We start from the raw sequence: 20,681 nt of genomic DNA on the forward strand, positions 1-20,681 counted from the left end.
TAACGAGTATACTGTGAGAAAATCAGAAGTAATTGTACCTTAGTTGTCAGAAAGATAATTAGACTGGTTTATCCAGCGTAGAAACACGATGTGAAAGTAATCACAAGAAAATACTGGTAATAGCATATGATGATTGCCGTAACCTACTACAAAAGAGTTTTGAGGAACCATCCGTCAACTTTGTTCATGGACATAATTTATATTTCCTATTACAATTTCACGAAGTATAACTTCATAACTAGTCATTTCTATCAGATGGAATGACATACCACGTTTCACTCATATGTTTTATTATTTTTTAAACATATAATCATTATTTTGAGTAGCCTTAAACCTTAGTGATCAAAGAATTAGCCATTCCATTCTTCTCAGTTTCTTGTCTATTTGAAAATGCGATTTGGTCAGCGGTAGCTCACTAGTAGAGCGCTCATGTAGGGTGTGTGGTTCTACCACATCTCTCACCAAGTAGGTATTATGATAAACAAACGCCGTGTGCGTGGGTCTTCAGTCAGACAACCTTAATGAGATTTTCGTGGGCTTTACTCATTCCCACCACGTAGATACTGCAGTAACGCGGACATACAAGTCCCAGAACGCTTGCTTCCATCCCAAGATAGTATGCTCACCAAGGGACGTCATCCCTTATACGTGACGGGCTTAAGGTCATAGATGCAGGTATTGCCCAGATAGGTATAAATAAGTAACTAGACAAACAAACAAAAAATGTCACAGTCTCTTTCGCATAATCCAGATTAACAAATTTTGAACTTAATGTGTCATCAGCTTACTACTTCGTAAGTTGATTAAATTACCTCAAGCAGCAAGCGTGACATTGACGACGTATTTTTGGCTTAATCTAAAGATTTGGTAAATTATTTTGGTGTTCCCATGCCATGAGATTTAGTGACATTTTGTGAACTGAGAGTTTTATGCCACGATGAACTAAGTTTCTAGCTTCTTAAGTTTGCCAAGGAGTGTAATATGTTGTTTTGATGTCATTCTATTTCAAAACATCCAAAATGAAGTTAGTACGTTTTGCCATGGGATCACCCATTTATATGTATGTGTTGTATATTTTGTTTCAATGAAATTATTTTATATTGCCCGTTTTTGAAGATGTAGCTGTTACAATATAGTTAACAGATTATTTGCTAAGGACCAAATCCTATTTCTTGCCTTTCCGAATAGAAATATCAGTTTGTACATTATCGTTCATATATATTATCAGTTTACTGCTTTATCTTATGATGGTCCTTGATCTCCCCACATCGTTAATCATTATGTATTGGTCCTCCAAGGTTATATCATTATATATATATATATATATATATGTGTGTGTGTGTGTGGTCCTCCAAGGTTTCATCGTTATTATTACATAATGCTAAGATAAAGTTTACACATGAGTATTACAAATATCCCTCTTTCTTTATATATATATATATAATTCTAAAAGTCCTTTGTAACTTCTAAACTAACTAGGACAACAACTCGCTGCAATTTCACATGCTGTAATAATCAATAGGGGAATTATTTATTATACCCATCAATAATAGTAAAGGAACAATGCTGGTAACAGAACATATACTTTTTAAATGTTAAATTATAGCGTTCAGTTATTACATATTGAAATCACCATATTAAACCAAAATATACAGTGTCTCATTTCTCATTCAATGTTACAAATTAAGGATGCTACAATACCGTTTCCACCCCCACCCCCCAAAAAGTCTCTAGTCTGGATGCTTCTACAGCGTCAATATCACAACTGTTATGCCGGGCGAAGGTCGATTCAAACTACTTTAGTCTCAAATAATTGGTCATGATATGCCTCATTCTGAAGGAACTGAGATATTAAAATTTTACTTTATCAAAAGCCTTTATTTAGAAAAATTTCTTATGTTAGTACCACTTTCAATTTAAGGATTCCAAAACTCGTTATGGCAATTTATATCTCAAACTGTTCCGGTAATACGAAAATTGTGTTTAGACATTACTATAAGGCTTAACATATGGGGCATGGCTTAACATAAGATGTATTTGTGGGACATGTTTAACTTGGAGTATCCTTTTCTAGCATCACATCAATACTTTTCTAATAATTTTAATTAGAAGTTCTCGCAATATAGTTTTACCATTGTTTCAAGTTGTACAGGACGATATAGTTTCTGCCTGTTAAAAATTACTTATTGCTTAGGTCTAATAGATATCTCAGGATATTTTATGAATAAAGCTTTTTCTGTCGTGTCTGAATTTCAATCGCTTGTAGCATAGCTTTTCGTTATTCGAACGGCGTCATCAAAGACGGATCTAGAAGGTAAAGACTGGGGGGAGGCAGCTGGACCGCAGACTATGATACGTATATCACGAGTCTAGTATACACTTTCAACTTAAAAATTATTATTGTCACACAAAAGCTGGGAGTCCTAGGCCCCACCGGCCCCGGGCTAGATCCAACACTTTGCGTCATATGATCAAGTATGCAAAACGATATACTTTAGATACGCATTGCGAGACCTGTCCCAGTTGTATCATTACTCATGTAGGCCTCTAAAGTTGTAATATTTTTAATAATATAGCATTTAAATTCCGCAACAGTGAATATTAATTGTGGCATTAGAAGTGCTAGTTTAATATGTTGATTTTGAACATGTAGAAATCTAATATATATATTCACAATTCATTTTTCTGTTGGTTAATAGTGATCATTAGCGATGCTTTGTACAGGATTTGAGTGTTTTTTATTAGAGCGCACAATGCCGCTACAGGGTAAATAGTTCATCATATATATAAATAGAGGGTGTTAATGCACAAGACCGAGAAACTGAAACAGGTGATTCCTCACATCAAAATAAGGAAAAAGGCCATATCGACCCGTAGTCAAAAGTGCATAGTTTCATCGCTAGGACTCTTCAGACCCGTGGGAAAATGAACTTTGGGGGTGAATATCTCCAAAACTATTAGCCATTGAAATAAGGCGGCATGTTATTGTCTCAGACTTGTAATCTGCTCTATCCAAAAATGCATGATTCCGAGTCTTTCAGTAGGGTGCAAAAGAGTTCTCCACAGGAAATGGGTGTCTCGGTTTTTCCGTAAAACAGATGGATCCAATCCATGACATGAAAGAACGCCCCACCAACTAACAAGAAGTCGTTGAAAGACCATCAATATTTTGAAAAAAAAATCAAGATGGCGAAATATTTTTGGTGTGTTCTGCGGTGTTGCTTAACTACAGTAGGGATTGAACGTAGTGGATAGAAGGAAATGAAATAAAATTATTACAGCTGCAAGGTTCAAGGTCTACAATCATGACCTGCGTGCTAGAAGAGACTGACATTAGTAATATGTGATGATTTTCGAAGAATTGATCCAACGAGGATTTGCAAGAAAATTGACGTTCCCCGCAAAAAAGAAAGAAAATAAGAACAATAGATACAATGTTTCTCATCACAAACTCACTTGGTCGTAAATCTAAAGTGGGACCTCCCGCCACTAGCTTCACACTATCACTGAATTACCATGTACCCTTCTTCTCTCTCCTACATAACGAGCAACAAATTATTTACAACGTGTGGGAGTTTGTGACACAACCATTCAGAACCATGCTTTTTTGGATAGAGCAGAAAGGCAATAACCTGCCGCCTCAGCTCACTGAATAATAGTTTTGGACATATTTGCACCCAAAGTTAATTTTCCAAGGGTTTTCAACAGTCCTGACACTGAAACTTTGCACTTTTGCCCACGGGTCGATATGTATTTTTTTCCTTATTTTGATGTGAGGAATCACTGTTTCAGTTTGTCGGGTTAATTCATCAACACTGTGTGTATATAGATAGATAATGTACGGGCTGAAGACGAAATGTGACTTCAAGTTGTTTACTATGTTCATAAACCATTCTGAATGCAGTATTGTATCTGCACTGTCATTATACATCGAGAATTAGTTATAGGATTATCCATAATATTTTCAGTCTTGAGGTCCCGCGTTCGTAAGTTTCCTATGTCTCTCCTCCCGAATCTTCAAATGACAAACGACCTCCATCTTTTTTTCTCTCTCTTTTAAAATTTATTTCTTTCAGTATTTCGTTGTCAGGGTGTATACAGCTGCTTTTAATTCTAGCTGTATTTATGATAACAATTAATTTACCCTGGAACATCCCTTTTTATAAAGCTGGAAGATTGTTTTTCTAATACAGTTTGCAACTTAAAGTATAAAATATGCCGCGTAGCTATTTTAATATTTAAGCAATATATGCATTGGAAATTGAAAGTTGATTACAAATGTGAGGTACTGGAAAAAGAGAGACTTATCTGTACTTCTAATCTTCTAGAGGAGAGTTGCATGTGTTTCTCATACAAGCTTAAATGTGAGTTGGAAAATGCGATATTGGTGAAACACATTAGAAAGTAATACACTATAAAATGTCGAGTAGTGTGTCAAACTTATGCTATTCTTCAGTAGAAAACTATATTTTCGCATGTATTCTGTCAGTCAGGCATACTGTAAGCCTGCATAATATATCTTGCTTGTTTTTTAGTACTAAAGTAAGGCATTATTAATTTAGCTTTTGTATAATGTAAATGTAATACCAGGTATGAATAATATTTTAAGTATATGCCCAACACGAATGAATATTCTCGAAATCACTGTCAATGAAATTTTTCTGGAAAATTATGGTAGATTCAAAGTCTTACTGCTCTATAGGGGAGCTTTATGAGAAACAAGCTTAAAACAATTACACTTTCACTTAGTTTTATTCAAACTATAATAGTATTTTCGTAGTAAGTTAGAAAAACTATTGAAAACTAACAAAATATATTTGTTTCAAAATTTGAGTTGTTCGCCATAAAGTCATAATCGAGGTAGAGTCAGCGACGTTTCTAAAAGAATTGAAGTGTTGCATTATTGGGCTGTAGCCAATGAGTCAATATTTATAAACAACTATGTGCAATGCAAAACTGTCCTTTAAATGGCCTTTTATCGAAAACACGTTTCTCTATTGTGTAGTCGAAATTACTCTACACTGCTGTACATTCAAACTTCGCTCTGTATAACAAAAATATTGTAAGTAAAGTTTACAAAATGTACTTTTTACCAGATCTTATCCAATCTTTCTCTGTGACGAAATTATTGTAGCTATTACTTGGGGTTTGCGACATTTCTATCCTGATATGGATTTACTTACATATCAAGTAAGCAAGGAAGTATTTCTGTCAGAATATGTGAATAGCAAACTTTCTTACCCTTGTTCCAACATCGGCAGGTGAAAGCTACCAGCCAGAGCAAAGAATGTCTAGCGATTATTGAAACGAAACTAGTTAAAACAAAAGTCGACAGTTCGTACTCGCCTTAAAATAATTATTTTTCTTTATAATATATATACTTTTTTATATAATTTTATCTTTTAAGTATATAAAATAGTGAAAAGATTAATGTTTGTGGGGAAACAAACAATTCAACACAAGGCAACAACATTAACATAAGTCCAAATAACAACACAAGCAGGCAACAAACATAGAATATTCCAAAAGAGTCATGGTTTTCTAACGCGAAATATAGCACTTAGCATTTCAGTTATAACATATTCTTCGCAAAGAACTCTAAACACATGGATGTATTTTTCTTAAAAGTCTCATTACAAGTTTAGTGTATTTTACACTAGCCAACATACTCCAGACTAATAAAAATATCTTCTATAAATTGGTGCGGCTTATCTGTTGAAATTTTACGTTAGTACATCGTAACTACAAATTGTTCTGCGTGTTAATAAGGATAAAATTTTGTGACACACCGAAATTTGTACGATATAACGCACTGTTGCAGATGTGAACACTCCTAACGGGTTAGAGGTCAGGTACTCCTGATCCACAGTATGTCACTTAACCGCGTATAAAAAACAATATAGGAAGTTTAGCAGCCACGTCTTCGCATAGACGGTTGTCCTCAAAAGGATATGTTCTAAATATTGAAAGCAAATGTAAAATGATAAACGAATAATTACAATTCAAGAAAATTGCAAACGAGTGTTAAACATCTTCGGGCTCAAATATTTGTAATAAACGGCCTAATTTCGAGATAGAAATTAACTAAGGTATTTCATGCCAGTATCAAGCTCCAATATATATATATAGGATGTTACTGATTAGACGGACGAACTGAAACAGGTGATTCCTCACATCAAAATCAAGATAAAAAGTTCATATGGACCCGTGGTCAAAAGTGCATAGTTTTAGATTTAGAACTGTCCAAAACCGTGTGAAAATGAACTTTGGGAGCGAATATCTCCAAAACAATTATCTGTTAAGCTGATGCAGCATGTCATTAGCTTAGAGTTTTAACCTCCTCTATCAAAAAATGCATGGTTCTGAATCGTTCAGTGGCGGCGTAAGGGAGTCCCTAGAGGAAGTGGGGGTCCCGGATATTCCATTAGGACATATAGGTCCAATTCATGACAGAGAACCTACCACTAAATAACAAAAAGTTGTTGAAAGACCATCAATATTTTGAAGGAAATCAAGATGGCTAAGGATATTTGGTGTGTCGTGTGTGGTTGCTGTTGGTAACCTCTGTTGGGAGGGTGCATTAATCGGTGTAGAATACTAATTTTTTCTCTTCTGTCGCTATGCGAAAGGTAGTGTCTGTTTTTGAAAGTAATGAAGATTAGAATACTCTGTAGTGAATGAAAATTCCAATGAAATCAGCCTCAAAATTGTAGGAAGTTACAAGTTACGAATAATTTTTTGCTCTTAAGACTTGTTCTATCTTCCAAACTTTTGTTTCGTCATATTTGTTTTCAGGAACCATATATCATCTTCATTTATATTGACTTCAACTAAGTCTTCATGGGTTAGTGCAAACGGATATCACGAAAGTTTCCTTTTCACTAATTTTCTATTGTTTACTTTATGAATACGTATATCAACATTTAGGTTCTTGCAATCAGTGGGATACTGTAAGGAGTATCGATAGCGATTTTATGTCATAACTGGTTTCATGAAATGCTCTTTCTCTATATCTCCTTCTGTGATAGCGGTGTTCCTTGAAGTGAAGTCTCTCTATGACCGTTGGGACTAGCGCATCCGAGCGGAATAATTTTCTTATAGCTTATCTTTTAAAAAGTGCGTGAAAAACTGCATTTTTAAATCTTCAAAGCAAATATTTCGCTCGTTTTCTACGAATACTGCGTACACAATATATACGTTAAGAGATTAATAACAGCTTCTAACTTACTTACCGATCAAAGTTTATAAAGGATATTGATTTTTTTTTTTTTTTTTTTTTTTTTTAGTTTGATATATTTCACAGTGTTTGCTGTCAAAGAAAATTTCCCTCTGTTTAAATGTTTGGTTTCAAATTTGTTACGGAAGTAACCAAGAAAAATATCGGAGACATGGTTGGCACTGATATTTCTCGTGTTTCTTTCTTTTTTTCCTATTGTTTTTCCGGAAACTTTTAAACATTTCACAATTACAAAGAAAATAAATTTTTACGATAATTTTGATAATTTTAAATGTAGGTGACATGTTTTACTTCCACGTAACTGTACAGTAATAATTATATAATTAGGTAATAATGCAACAGGTAGATGAAGTGCATTCTAGTAAATAGATATACTTCTATCTCTAAACATAATTAAAAATTCCAAAAATCAATTTCAGGATGACCACATCTTCGGAATGTAGTGGAAGCACCTCGAGTGATGTCGATTTTCCGAGATTTATCTTAAGTGTTGAAGATGCTGTCAAACACTTTACTGAAACCCCTAAAATTAGAAATGTGAGAGAACACCTGCCTTATAAAGTAACAGAGAAGTCTCAATTACAAGATTTTGTCAAGATGGTTCCACATAGTCCACGTTCAACTAGCTCACGAGCACATGCAAATAAAAAATATTTATGTCGGCTTTGTAAAAGAGGATTTGTTAAATGGATTACTATGAAGAAGCATTTACTGAACCATATGGATGAAGAATTACAGGCATGTGAATATTGCAGTAAAACATTCAAAACTATGGAAAGTAAGAACCGGCACATATTACAACATAGAGTTGAGAAAGTGTATGAGTGTCGTGATTGTGGACGAAAATTTGCAAAACACACTCATTTGGAACTACATTCATTGATGCATTTGTCAAATAAGTTACACTCGTGTGAATATTGTGGAAAAGCATTTAGTGGAAAAGTTTTTCTGCAAACGCATTTATTATTACATAGAAATGAAATCGAATACTTGTGTGAATATTGTGGAAAAACATTTATTGGAAAAGACGCAATGCATTTGCATTCGTTAGTACATAAAAGTGGAAACCAATATTTGTGTGAAAATTGTGGGGGAACTTTCCGCGATTTAGCAAGTTTGAAGAAGCATTCACTAAACCGTACACCCAAAGAGGAGTATACATGTGAGGGATGTAAAAAATTATTTCATCGAAAATTTTTATTTGAAAAACACTTTTGTGGGAGAAAGTTGTGTGAAAGTTGTGGAAAAGTTTGTACTCGAAGAAGTCAGTGGTATGTTCACTCAAAAATGCATAAGGGGAAACAATTTACATGCGACCACTGTGGCAAATCATTTTATCGCAAGGATTTGATGAAACAGCACTTAGTGATGCATACAGGTGAATATCCATATTCCTGTCACCATTGTGGAAAATCGTTTTATCAAAAGTGTTGGTTGAAACGGCACTTAATGATACATACAGGTGAGAAGTCATATTCTTGTAACCATTGCGGAAAATCATTTGTTCGAAAATGTCTTTTGCGAGTGCATGTACTGACGCATACAGGTGAAACAGTACCCATGACAAAGCTGGAAGAAGGGATTTGCTTTCTAGAATGAATTGCGAAAATACTTATTGATGCAAAGAGGTGAGAAATCATTGAAAATTTTTCTATCGAGGAGTCATGTAAAACCAGTCAAGTACTCCGTAAAACCAGAAAATCTTTGTACCAAAAGAGTCATATGATAAAACGCTTTCTTTCACATAGTACGAGTTAGGAAGGATGTGTAAAGAAGCACTACTATGTTATACTCCTCCCAATGCGTACGGTAAGTAATTTTATTTCATAACAATTAATTATTGTTTTCAAGTATATGTCATACTCTTTCCTAAATGTAAGAACGCCAGTATTCCTTCAATGTCTTTCATCTTGTGCATCTGGGCAAATATATTTTGAAAAAGTCACATGTGCAGAATTTTATTCCTGCTTAACAACTCGCGGAAATTTGTCTCGAAATAGATAACAAACTACTAACGATCAGTTATACACATATCGAAACAAATTCCTCCGTGAACTGAAACATGAATCTAGTTTATAAGAAAAAAATAAATCTTTTAATTGAATACAATTGTTGGAAATTAAAATTTAGCTGACAAAATTACGGGAACCAAAGAATAACAAACAGTTCCTTGTCCAAACTACGAAGAATAAAACGAGAGAATAAGCTTTTAGTTTTATAAATTAAGTCGAGTAGTTAATTTTCCTGTTTAACACTATCAGCCCCAACCCTGTTTGAGTAAATTTCACCCCGGGACCAGACTACAGTTTGGTATGAACACTGTCAGCCAATGTGTATCTATTTGATACACGTGGTCCATCAGTAAACCCTCACTGTGTATCAAAAAGATACACATGGGGCTGAAAGTGTTAAACAGATAAAGAAGGTTGTATGTTTGAATCTGAATGACGACCATTGACAACTCGTACAGCAGAAGTATTCATTGGTTACGCAATGACTCTCCTAGCAAACAAGAGTGTAGTAAGTCTTCTTAATACATTCATTTGTACAGAGGCGAAAACTAATTATAGTTTTCAATAACCTTTTGCCTCAGATCATTTAGTATATTCAATTGATAATCTTTTGTTGAGTAGTTTGTTTGACCTCCGAGTCCAGTTCATGTCACGCTGTCTCCAAGCGTGGATTAAATCGAATGTTCAGCCATTGTGATTCTGTACCTAAGCTATAAAACACGTAAGGACATCCTCCTATATATCGCCTGTACTGTTTCTAGTCAAGGCGTTTCGACCATTTAGACGGTTGAGCTTCGGTATAACATAATCCCGACGTGGTTTAACTTCTTGATGACGCTATCTCTAGTTAGTAGATCTGGCGTAAATATTTCACACTCACTTAGTGCGGGCTAACTCATAGAACAGCTAATAGTGACGTCATTGCATAGCCAGAGTAAAGCTAATATCATATGGCCTCTAAACACTCATAATGGCTCTCTTCCCCGAGTCACCACTGATAGTCTGGATGTCTAGCGTCTACTACTCGCCCTTCCTTGATCGCTCTTGCTAGGAAATGTCATTAACTATTGGACTAATATTAAAAGAAATCCCCATTATAATTAAAAAAAAAATAGTCGTTAAGTTCAGAAGAAGACGCTCAATAGCCTGACATCCTTGCCTCACCATAAGAATTGATAAGGTAACGAGAAAAGAAATCATATCAATATGTTCCTTATAAAATGATAGATATACATCTCTTAATAGTTTAAATCTGACAAGACATTAGTTTCTGTATGAGCCTCACTTTGCCTGCTTCATCAATTAAAATTTTGGCGGGACCTGCCTCGGGATCCATGATGAATTTCTTAGGAGTATATATGACCACTCCTACATTATGAAAAGGGTATCTTGACCCACCACCAACATTTTGGGAGGTGTGCATGCGATTATTCCCTTGAAATTTTGGAATTTGCCAAATTTAGAATCTTGGCAAGGTAGTATAGGACTAAGGTATACCAATCTAATTTTAGTTCGTTGCCCTCGTATCTTTCATGAGTAAATCATTGCCGAATATGTAAATGTTGGAGCTTTTTGAGTTAGTGTATATTTTTTGATTAGGCATTATCAGTTGTATGGGATTAAAACTTGGGAGGAATTTGTTATCCCACCCGTCCATTATAAAGAAACAATTTCGTAATTGTTTTCTAGAATTTGAACATTTATTCTTGTAAATTTGATTGCTGAGGTTTGCCCCTTTCTATGAGAAAAAAAATGTATGACTGTAAATTTGGCTAGTGTTGTTTATTTCTTTCTGTGTGTCAAATTATTCTAACGTCCGCGGGTTTACCACGTGGTCGGGCATTGATTTATCTTTGATAAGGCTTTATCTTGTGTATGATTTTTTTTCTCAGATCACGACTTTGTTTCGGCACCTGAAAGTTTAACCGAAACAAGGCTATCATCATTGCATTCTTCTTTGCTTTATTATTTTTTCATCATTCATTTGTTTTTCCATTTAGACAAGGTGGACAAAGACGAGGGATAGGAAAAATGGACGAAACCACAACACTAAGAAACAACAGAAGATAAATTTACATAAAATCAACAAAGAAAGAAAGAAAGAAAAAGATTTTTTTATATAAACTCCTAACTACCTAATATTAATTCATCTTCTAATTTTCCTATTCTATTCTATTCTCGACTCAAGTTTAGCTTACTCTAGTCTTTAGTTATTTCATCCTCGTTCCTTTTATCATATTTAGCCTTTCTCGTGTGTTTATCATCATCTTCATTGGCATAGGTTTCACCTGTATGATAGGCTCTCCACATAGTTTTTATGATCATCTCCCTCATTCAGTCAGTCATTGAGACCTATATATCCTTTCCACCTATTTTTGTATTATCATCATCTTCATTAGATTTAGATTTCACCTGTGATGGCCTTCCTTCTGCGTGATAGGCTTTCCACCTATATAATAACCTCTCGACCTATTTTTTGTATTATCATCTTCATTGGATTTAGGTTTCAGTTGTATGATAGGCTTTCCACCTATTTTATTTTGTTCTTTTTATTTTTTGACATTTTTTAAATTAAGTTTCCTCCTGTGTGATTTTTCTTAAAATAAATTTTTACTACATTCTTCTAATAGAGGATGTTAATATTCGCATCATTGAACTCAGCATCATTATTGCACACTTACATTTAAATATTGCACACTTAAATAGGCACTACACACAACTTTTCCGTAATAACCACACTGCACACTACAACACCCATTCGCTTTTCTTCCATCGCGCAAACTTTGATTTCCTTATTGATCCTAAGCGGAGTTAGTTATTTCAATTTTCCACAATTGACTTATATGGTTCTGATTCTCAGTGCAACTGTTTGAGGTCCAGGACCCATTCGGAGCACTTAGTGCAGGCCCTGGTCAGTTGTGTCCTGCCGCCGTGAGCGATGGGACGGTGTTGACACCTACACGAACAAGGTTCGAGGTGGACATTGTATAACATTTACCGAGTAATTGGCTTTTGTTGTGCATATGATCTTTAGTGTATGTTTTGTATATATGCTATTTTTGCTTTGTTTTGAAGTTTACGCTATTTTCCACCACCTATTTCCGTGCACACCCGTTCAACACATCCGGAGTTCCAATCCGGCTGGATGCCGGGGATGCGTCGAGCGCACATTCACATTATTCTTCCGAAGCACGCGAAAATCCAGCGTTCCTGGAGCAAAAGCTCCAGTCCTGGAAGGTACTCTTTTGCACTCTGACACATTCATTTTCATTCCTTATTATTGTTTTCTTTTACATTTTGTTTATTCCTGTATCACTTTTCCAAAAAGTCTTTATCTTATTCTTGTTGCCTTTTATATAATTGTTTTCTTAGATCAGAATAGTCCTTCGCTATTGTACTTAATATTTTATAGTCCTCTTCCTTATCAAAGACTTCCCCTGTTTCTTTTGTTCTGATGACACCTCTTCCCTGTAATTGATCTTCCAAGAGGGGACAACATAGAATATGATGTTCCGGCGTGCCTAGTTCTTGAGATTGGCATCTGGGATGTTCTTTCAAACCCATTCGGTACAAGTATTGTTCATATGGCCCGTGTCCTGAGAGATAATGTATCAGTCCTGGATTGGGGTCAAAGTGCTGCCATTTGAGACGAATATCAATTTTTGGTATTATATTATACAATCTACGTGAGACATTGGTTTCTTGCCAATCTTTGTTCCAAACTTTTTATTAGTTCGTTTTCTATACCTTCGATCGTTTTACTTTGATTACTTAGAAATTCTTGTACTTCCCTATGTTTGATTTTTTTAACCAATAAATTGCAGCTCTTTTTCTGATAATTAAACTTATTGGTTTGACTCCTAACAAAACATTTAACGTAATAAGAGGTGTCGTACTCAATGCTCCACTTAATCTTATTAATAAATTCCTTTGCGGTCTATCGACATTTTGTTTTAAGGTATTATTTTCCAACAATCTGTAGGCCCGCACGCTTGAAGCATATGCCATTGTTGCACTTAATAAAGTTTCTTGATATAATTTAATTATTTTCCTTGGTAGTTTGTACGTGGTATTTGCTATCGATATTAACTTGTTTGCAACTTTATGACCCCTGTCTACTATATATCTTATATGTGGCCCAAAATTTAGTTTTTCGTCAATTTGTATACCCAAGTACTTGAATTCTGCTTCCCTTTTTATCGTATTAGTTTCTAATTTCAATTGTTGGATTCCTACGCAGTTGGTACCGAACAACATATAATTTGTTTTCTTCGCAGATAGTCTTAGCTTACTTTTGTTACTCAATTTTGTGATATTAATGACTAATTCTGCTTGAATTTCTAATTCCCTTCGTGAATTAGCTGAGATGATAATTGCAATGTCGTCAGCAAAAGCCACTACTCGGTCTATTTCTTTACTATTTAGAATTTCCAGACAGGGCTGCAATTCTATGTCCCACAACAACGGTCCCAAGATCGATCCTTGGGGGCATCTTTCTCTGTCTTAACTACAATATTCCCTTTTTCACCTTTAATTATTTTTCTATCTGTAAAGTAATTCTTAATAATGTTTAATAAGTACTCCGGTACATTTATTTTGATGAGATTTTGAATTAATGAAGGAATTCGAAGATTGTCGAACGCGCCTTCGATATCCACAAATAATGCCAACGCGTATTTATTTACTGAACAGATTCTTATAATTTGTTCTACAAAGGTCTTGAGAGCATCTTCTGTCGATTTGCCATGCCTAAAACCAAATTGTAGTTTATCATTTTCAATGTTCCTAACATTATTAATTCTACTAGCTATGACTTTTTCAAAAAAAAATTCGCGATGTTTCTGAGTAGACAGATAGGACGGTACGAACTTACATCGGTTGGGACTTTATCTTGTCCTTTTAACAGTATTATTAATTTAGCTTCTTTCCAAATGGTTGGGAATTTCTGTTTCCGAAGTATAAAATTAAACAGTCTTGTAAAGTAGGGAATCCAAATACTTTTCTTCATTTTATAAATTTCATTTTCTATGTCATCCAAGCCTGGGGCTTTTCCTGTTTTCAGTTTTCTTATACTTTCTTCTACTTCGGTATTTGTTATCTCCTGAATATTGTGTAAGACTTTTACGGGTTGAATGTTCTCAAATTCTCTTATTATTTTGCGTTGATTTTCATTTTCATTATCTTGTAAGGCCCTTGGAAAAAATTTGCTAGATAGTTTGGCTTTCTTCCCAAGTTTGGGTGTAAGAACCGTCATTATCTTTTATAGTTGATAATGTCGTTGGGTCTATTTTTTGCATTATTAGTTTATATGGGAGGCCCAGTTCTATGTTGTTTTTTTTTTTTCTTAGAAATCTCTCCCAGCTTCTTTTCAAAGATTCAAGCAATTCTTCAGTATATTCTTGTTTCGTAGTTCTATATATGATTAATCTTCTCTGTGTGATTATTGGTGATAAAGCTGATTTTTTGAGAACTTTTTCTTTTAGCTTTTAGAATTTTCTTTAGGCGCTCTAATTTAGGAGTCCAGAATTCGCTGTGTTCAGGTTTTGGATTACATTTTGGTGTCGATTCCTGTAAAGCTAGCTTAGTGGCCTTTTCAATTTGTAACGCAAATCCATTCACATTTTCTGAATATTCTATATGAGGTAAGATAAGCTTTTTCTCGAATAATTCCCAGTCTGTTTTCTGAATGTTTGTTGTCTCATTATGGGCTTCTATTTCGCCTATTTTCAAATCAAAAGAAATCAGACCTATTACTTCATGGTCACTTACAGTTATTCTGTCGTAGACTGTCCAATTACTTATCTTATTTTCTAAGTCCAAAGTACATAACGTAACTTCTATGAATGATTCCCCTCCGGGACCCACAAATGTTGGTTTATTTCCCCTGTTTAGTAGTAATAATCTATTTTCCTGTATAAAGTCTTCAACGGCCTCACCTCTTATATCTGTGGTAGGTGAACCCCAGGCAATGGATTTAGCGTTTACATCTGCCGATAAAATAAACTTTTTGTTAGGATGTTTCCAGATTAAGTCTTGTAGTTTTTGTAAAAATACTTGAATTTCTATGCTATATTGAAAAAAGAATTTATGAGCCAGAAGCTAACAATGATTATAACAATGATTATGTTATCAAGTACAGGAGTCTTATTTTCTTTTGGAGGACATGGGCCTAGATGTTCACTTCTCAATATTTGGAAATTGTGTGTTAGCCAACCTTCAAAATTTACGAATTTTCAAAAAGTGAAATTTCATAAATGTTCCATTTTACTCGAATATTTAACTAAATTTGAGTTTTTCACCTTGTGTCCGACTATAATGAAAGAATGCTAAAAATTACATGCAAGTACAGGGTGGCCACTCACCTGGAAAACCTGGAAAACCGGGAAAAGTCAGGGAATTTTTTAATTCTGGAAAAGTCATGGAATTTTGATGAAAAACATGGAATTTTTACTCGGGGGAAAATTTACGTTCTGCTGTATTCATAGCCATTTAGCCGGTTTATTTATATACAAAATAGCTTTGGTCGCTGGGGGCTTCGCCGCCAGATTTCTCCTTCGTTCCAGGTTTCGTTTATTTAACTCTGCTGGTTTGGGCTGCGCATATTTTCTTCATATTCTTTTGTCATTTAGTGCTGCCCATGAATTGAGCTGGAGCGAAATCGGGACCATTTTGTAATTAACACACTTGTTTAGTTTGATGGCTGCTTGATTTTCAGAATTCGCTCGGGGCTGCGCCCCTGCATCCCGTTTTGGTAGTCACGTGATTAATATAAAGGCTAAACTATAGTTGAGTATTTCTGCCGGAAGAGTTCCAAATGTGTGTCGAATTCCACAAAATGTGTGGAATTTTGGTTAATGCGTGTATTTCTATGTGGAACCAAAAACTGTGTGGATTCCACATGCATTTGTACTAAGTGGCGGCAGTACTTTTTGCGACACACGATTAATTGGCCATGCTTTTTTTTTTTTTTTTTTTTTTTTTTTACAGATATTTGACCTTTTGACCACCAATTTGAAGTAATGGCATTCCCCTCCCCCTAGTTTTTACACCCAATTCCGCTACTGCATATACTACCAAGTGCATCGTACGCACACGCGCTAACCATCCGGTTCAGTATATATATATATATATATATATATATATATATATATATATATAATGTACGTTAGCTACGCCGCATCGATGTGTGCTTGTGTGAAATTGTGTGGTATTTAAACGTGCTACGCGTGTATTTTGGACCTTGTGATCCGGCAGCTGGATTTAAGAGGTTGAGGATTAAGGAGGTAAGTAAAGATAGATTATGCATATGCAGTTATTAAAAAATATATTAAGCATTAAGAGTTATTTCAGAATACATACGAGTCACGATTGTGCTGTTTTATGTTTGCGTGTGAGAGGGGGATCACACGTCGTGTGGCTTGTAACAACAGCGAAGTTATAAATTTATCTATTTTTATTTATCTTTTGTTGATTTATTTATTTATTTTTTGTTTGTGTTCAGCTTTGTGAATACTTTGAATTGTTAGTAATGAAAATACGTAACTTTATAGAGCCATAGGGGTGTACCTACTGAATTTTTGTGATACACTGTTTGCAATAAGGATGTAGATAGGCCTAACTATTCTTACATGTAGGCCTGTGTGACCATTAAAGACGGTATTTAAATTCAGTGTTCCTCGGACATTCAACATCAGCAGACATTCAAGTTAGTTTCAAGAATGGTATCTTAGGTTTGGACCTCAAGAAAATTGTTCAAGTTTCGATGGATGGCCCACATGTTAACTTCAAATTTTTAAGTGACCTGCAGAAAGATCTTGCAAGTTTACCTTCAGATCCAATTCTTCTTGATATTGGAAGTTGTGGGCTGCATACTATGAATTGTGCTTTTAAAGCTGCCATGCAAGCAACAGGTTGGAAATTAGAAGAATTCCTAAGGGCGTCTTATAATTTATTCAAAGACGTTCCAGCTCGTCGTGCAGATTACATAAGATGCACAAGGTCTTCTGTGTTTCCGAAAAAAATTTTGCAGCATTAGATGGACAGAAAATTCAGTCGTTGCTTGCCGGGCGATGGAAATATTACCGAACGTAAAGAAATACGTACAGTGGGCTGTTGATGAGAAGAAAGTACCACAGTGCAAAAGCTTTGATACTGTAAGACATTTCACAAATGATAACCTGCTTGGTGCAAAACTTGGCTTTTTCACAACATTAGCAAAAACTGTTGAACCTTTCCTGCGTGAATTTCAGGGAGAAGCTCCATTAGCTCATTTCCTTTACAACTTGCTCCAGGCCATAGTATTGTCTGTTGCAGGTCGTTTTGTGAAAGATAGTGTTTTGGAAGGCCGGCCATTGGTTAAGATTGATTTCAATAATAGCGAAAACTTAAAGCCAGCCAAGTTTGTAAACATTGGGTACACATCAAAGGATGCTATACGAAAAACCAATACCGTATCGGATAGACAGACTCTTGAATTTCGACAAGACTCGCGCAGGATGTCAGAAATTCATACTGAAAATAATGGACAGGTCACCTCTAAAATTCAACCTGGCAAGAGCAATTTCTTTCCTGGATCCAGGGGGGCGCGGTGGCTCAGTGGTAGAGCGTTCACCTCTGGTGTTTGGGGTCCCGGGTTCGATCCCAGCCCCCGCCAAGTGAACTTTGTGGTGGACAAACACCGTGCTCGTGAGTTTTCTCGGGGTTCTCCCGTTTCCTCCCACTTTCTTCATTCCACCATTTCACTCATCTCTCATCATCACCGTCTCCTTTAGCCTAACCGGCATAACCGTGGGACGTAAAACTCAAAGATTTCATTTCATTTTTCTTTCCTGGATCCAAATGTGTTTGTTATGGATGACACTGTAGCTGCAAAGAGATTGTCCAATTGCCTAGAAATTGTAGTATCCAAAAATTGGATTTTAAGAACATTAGCTGATGAAATCCAAGGTGAATTCAAAGTTTTTGCTAAAAATCCTCTTGTATTGGAAGCAATGAGGAATTATGACAGGAAAAGTAAGAGATTAGATGACCATTGGATGAAGATGCTGCATTCAGGCGCATGCTCAATACATATGACTGATTTTGTGAAATTTCTCCTCATTTTATCTCATGGAAATGCTAGTGTGGAGAGGGGATTTTCAATCAACAAAGAATGTTTAATTGAAAATCAAATGAGTTGAGTCTAATTGCACTCAGGCAGGTACGTGATAAAATTTCAGCTGTGGGTGGTATTGATAAGTTTCCAATTACAAAGAGGGTTGTCCATGCTGCCCGCAATGCTCATGGAGTATATGTTTAGTCTTTGAGGAATCAAGAAGAGGAAGAGAAGAAACAGAAGAAGAGAAATGCCATTAAGGATAAAGTTATTGAACTCGAGGCGAAGAAAATGAAGTTGTTGAATGATGTCAAGGAGAAACTGTCTGCAATTGATGATGAGATTATTGGTTTGAAGTCTTAAAACATTTAAGTGGATGTGGTCTTAACTTCAGTTTGATTTTAGTGAACTGCAAATCTGTGATTTGAGGTTTTAAAACATTTCAGTAAAGTAGTGTTCGTTCCAGTAATTTGTGTTTTAATAGTGGACTGTAAGTGTGTGTACTTTTGTAACTAGTATTAAGCTTAAGGTTGGAAAGCGATAGGGATAGACATTCCTCTTCTCCTTCTGTGCAGCAGTTGGTTACAGTGGAGTGGAAACACATAGGAGAATTGAAAATTAGGCAAATAAGTGATTAAAATTAGACTATTTATTTTCGCTAGTGTTTTTTGTGATTCTTTTTTTAATAATGATCCTCTAGTCCACATTGCATTTCACTTGTAGCTTCTGTTTAAGCTTTGAAAAACAATGATATACCAATTTTAGATATCTCTAGAAATTTTGTGGAAAACCGGGAAAATTTCTGGAAAAGTCAGGGAATTTTGAAATTCCAAATGAGTGGCCAGCCTGAAGTAACCACTTATTCTTTGGCGGGAAGTTTTAATTAGCATGAGATGGGATCTTGATAGAGCCCCGAAGTCTATTAAATTAGGTTTTGTTCCAAAATAGATCATATATGGATTAGTATGTTAGTTTCTTCTTTTGAATGGAAGCATCTCCTTTAGCCTAGCCGGCATAACTGTGGGACGTAAATCTCAAAGACCAGACCATGTTTTGAATAGAATAGGAGTGTCTTGATACACCTGCAAAAACTTAGGAAAGGGCACCCTTAAATTTTTGAAATTGACGAAACTAAAAATTGGTAAATGTTCTCTTGGACTAAGTTATATATTTCTGTAAATATCTTTGGTCCATATTGTTTCCGTCTATGTAAAGTATGTTGGCAAAATAATAATAATAATAATTTAGGAGCTGTATGACCTGATTCATCTTACGAAACGTTATTTCATTGTAACATGATTAGATGGATGAATATAGGGTCGCATTTTGGTTTGTTGGACATTTTTTTATTTTGAGTACATTGGTCCACCCTAAAACTTTAAAATTGTCCGAAAAAATTGGTAATTAATATCCAAAACTTTAGGATATACTGTTGCAAATTTGAACAACTGAGGTTGATATTTTGCGTAAATAAAATTATTACTTTAAAAAAATCAAACTTTTGAGGGTTTTCACCTAAATTGAGAGACTATTGTAGCTTACGATTATGTGGATGAGTACAGGTCCAAATCAAAGGTTGTTTATCAAGTGTTATCTTTGGTGAAGTTTGATTGTCTAAAATTCAAATATGTGGTTTGATACCTAATAGGTATTTATTATAACTAACTGGTAGATGAATTATTCCACACTTCGAACTTTAGGTGTGAAGTTATGACTCAATTTAATGTCATTGGTAGAACATTTTAGGACCTGAAACCTAGTATGTTGTTATTAAAACCGGTTCCAGTGTAAGAAAACCAATTTGATATTTTGTACTTTAATTGCAAGTCATAGTAAAGTCATTGGAGGAAAGCTATTCTGCGTGCAATGTGATTGGCTAATCACTTTTAAAACTTTGTTCAATATTCTCAAAAATTTTGTTTAAATGTTCAGTTTGAATAAAGAATTAGCATGTTTTGGAAATTGTATTTTTTATATTACAGAATTTTTTAACCCTAGTATTTGTTACCTAGTTATATTCTAAGGTCATTGGTGGAAGCTCGACACATATCTACTCACCCACCAGAAGAATGTTCAGAACTCCTAACAAGTTGAATAATAGAATAGAACTGTTTTCAGACAAGGGCAGAGATTGTTAAACATCTGTATGAAATATTGCATAATGATTATATATGCGATATTTCTGTATGTTAATTCATTTATTTTCTCCTTCTCGTTGTACACCTATTTTCTTATGTGTGCTGAATTATGTTTTATCATGTTTTATTTGCAATTTTCTTGCATATAACGTAATTAATTATTTAAGTTAAGAAGGTATATTATTTGTTGATGCCTGTGT

General features: G+C 34.9%; 1 protein-coding gene across 8 annotated transcripts in view; it reads left to right on the forward strand.

The window, feature by feature from the left end:
- Positions 1-20,305, forward strand: part of LOC145693646 (uncharacterized) — a 41,179-nt gene extending 20,874 nt beyond the window's left edge. For all 8 annotated transcript variants that reach the window (XM_081769848.1, XM_081769841.1, XM_081769849.1 and 5 more), the window contains one exon: positions 7,657-20,305. In XM_081769848.1, coding sequence (XP_081625974.1) covers positions 7,657-8,836 — 1,180 coding nt within the window. In that variant the 3' untranslated portion in view covers positions 8,837-20,305. The remainder of the gene's footprint in view (positions 1-7,656) is intronic.
- The last annotated feature ends 376 nt before the right edge of the window (positions 20,306-20,681 follow it).

The sequence above is a fragment of the Thermobia domestica genome, chromosome 8 (genome assembly GCF_964235325.1).
Source record: "Thermobia domestica chromosome 8, izTheDome1.hap1.1, whole genome shotgun sequence".
In the NCBI taxonomy this organism is placed as follows: Eukaryota; Metazoa; Arthropoda; class Insecta; order Zygentoma; family Lepismatidae; genus Thermobia; species Thermobia domestica.